General features: G+C 63.5%; 1 protein-coding gene across 1 annotated transcript in view; it reads left to right on the plus strand.

Annotated features, from left to right (window-relative positions):
- Positions 1-826: 826 nt before the first annotated feature.
- Positions 827-971, plus strand: part of NCS1 (neuronal calcium sensor 1) — a 47,630-nt gene continuing 47,485 nt past the window's right edge. The window contains exon 1 of the mRNA XM_025051174.1: positions 827-953. Coding sequence (XP_024906942.1) covers positions 842-953 — 112 coding nt within the window. The 5' untranslated portion in view covers positions 827-841. The remainder of the gene's footprint in view (positions 954-971) is intronic.

Genomic DNA, 971 nt, shown 5'->3' on the forward strand with positions numbered 1-971 from the left:
ACTGTGCCACAGTAGAGAGAAAAAGAGCCCCTGCTCCCCCCTGGTCCCTGCCTCATCCTCAGGTGCTCTGTCCACCCCCAGGCGCCCAGCACTGTCCTTTTTTCGTCTTTCAGGAGGTTTGTGGAGTAGCCACTGCAAGTCAGGTGCTTCCTAAGTGTTGGAGGTACAGCTACAGATAAGACCGGAATCCCTGTGCTGGGGGCGGGGGTCCTACTTAGTGGGGGAGACAGCAAAAACACAACGCATGAAACATGTTACGTCTGTGATAGTTGCTGAGGAGAAAAACGATGAAGCTTAAAGCTGGGACAGGAATAGGAAAAGTCCCAGCAGGCGGACACTGGGGCAGACTCCTCCACCCCCATCGATCCGCGAGCCTCTGTCCATCCAGGTGGAGCCCTGGCCTCAACTGCCCGACACCTGCAGGCAGCGGCCCTCCACATGGAGGCCGGAGAAGCAGAGAAGGCAGACCCTGTCACCTCCTTGCTGCAGTCCCAGACGCTCAGCTCCCTGGGGAGAGGGCAGGCAGGCTCTCTCCGGCCCAGATGGAGCGCTGCCCCGGGAGCCCTGTGCAGGGAAAGCTCACCCTCTGGCCTCCCTCCCTCCCCAGGTTTCCTGGGCCTTGATCATTTCCCAGCCACCCTCTCTCCCTCTCCCTGGGCTTGGAGGTCACCTTCCCCCAGGACGCGGTAGGTGCCCCCACTAGAATATGAGACGTCCTGCATGGCAGTGATTGCCTGGCCCCTCCCCAGCCCCCCACCCCCCGGTTCCCGCGGGCTGAGGGCCGGGGCCGCGCCTGTCCTGCCCACGGCTGTGTCCCCAGCGCCCAACAAATCCGTGTCGAATGAATGAATCTCGCCGGGCAGAGACTTGGCCTCATTCACGTCAGATCTTCCCGGCGCGCCCCCGCCCCGCTCCCCGGTGTGGGGGCCTGGAGCGCCGGGGACCGACTCAAGGTGGGGGCGGTGGGGGCG

Source organism: Pteropus alecto, unplaced genomic scaffold, assembly GCF_000325575.1.
Source record: "Pteropus alecto unplaced genomic scaffold, ASM32557v1 scaffold67, whole genome shotgun sequence".
NCBI lineage: Eukaryota > Metazoa > Chordata > Mammalia > Chiroptera > Pteropodidae > Pteropus > Pteropus alecto.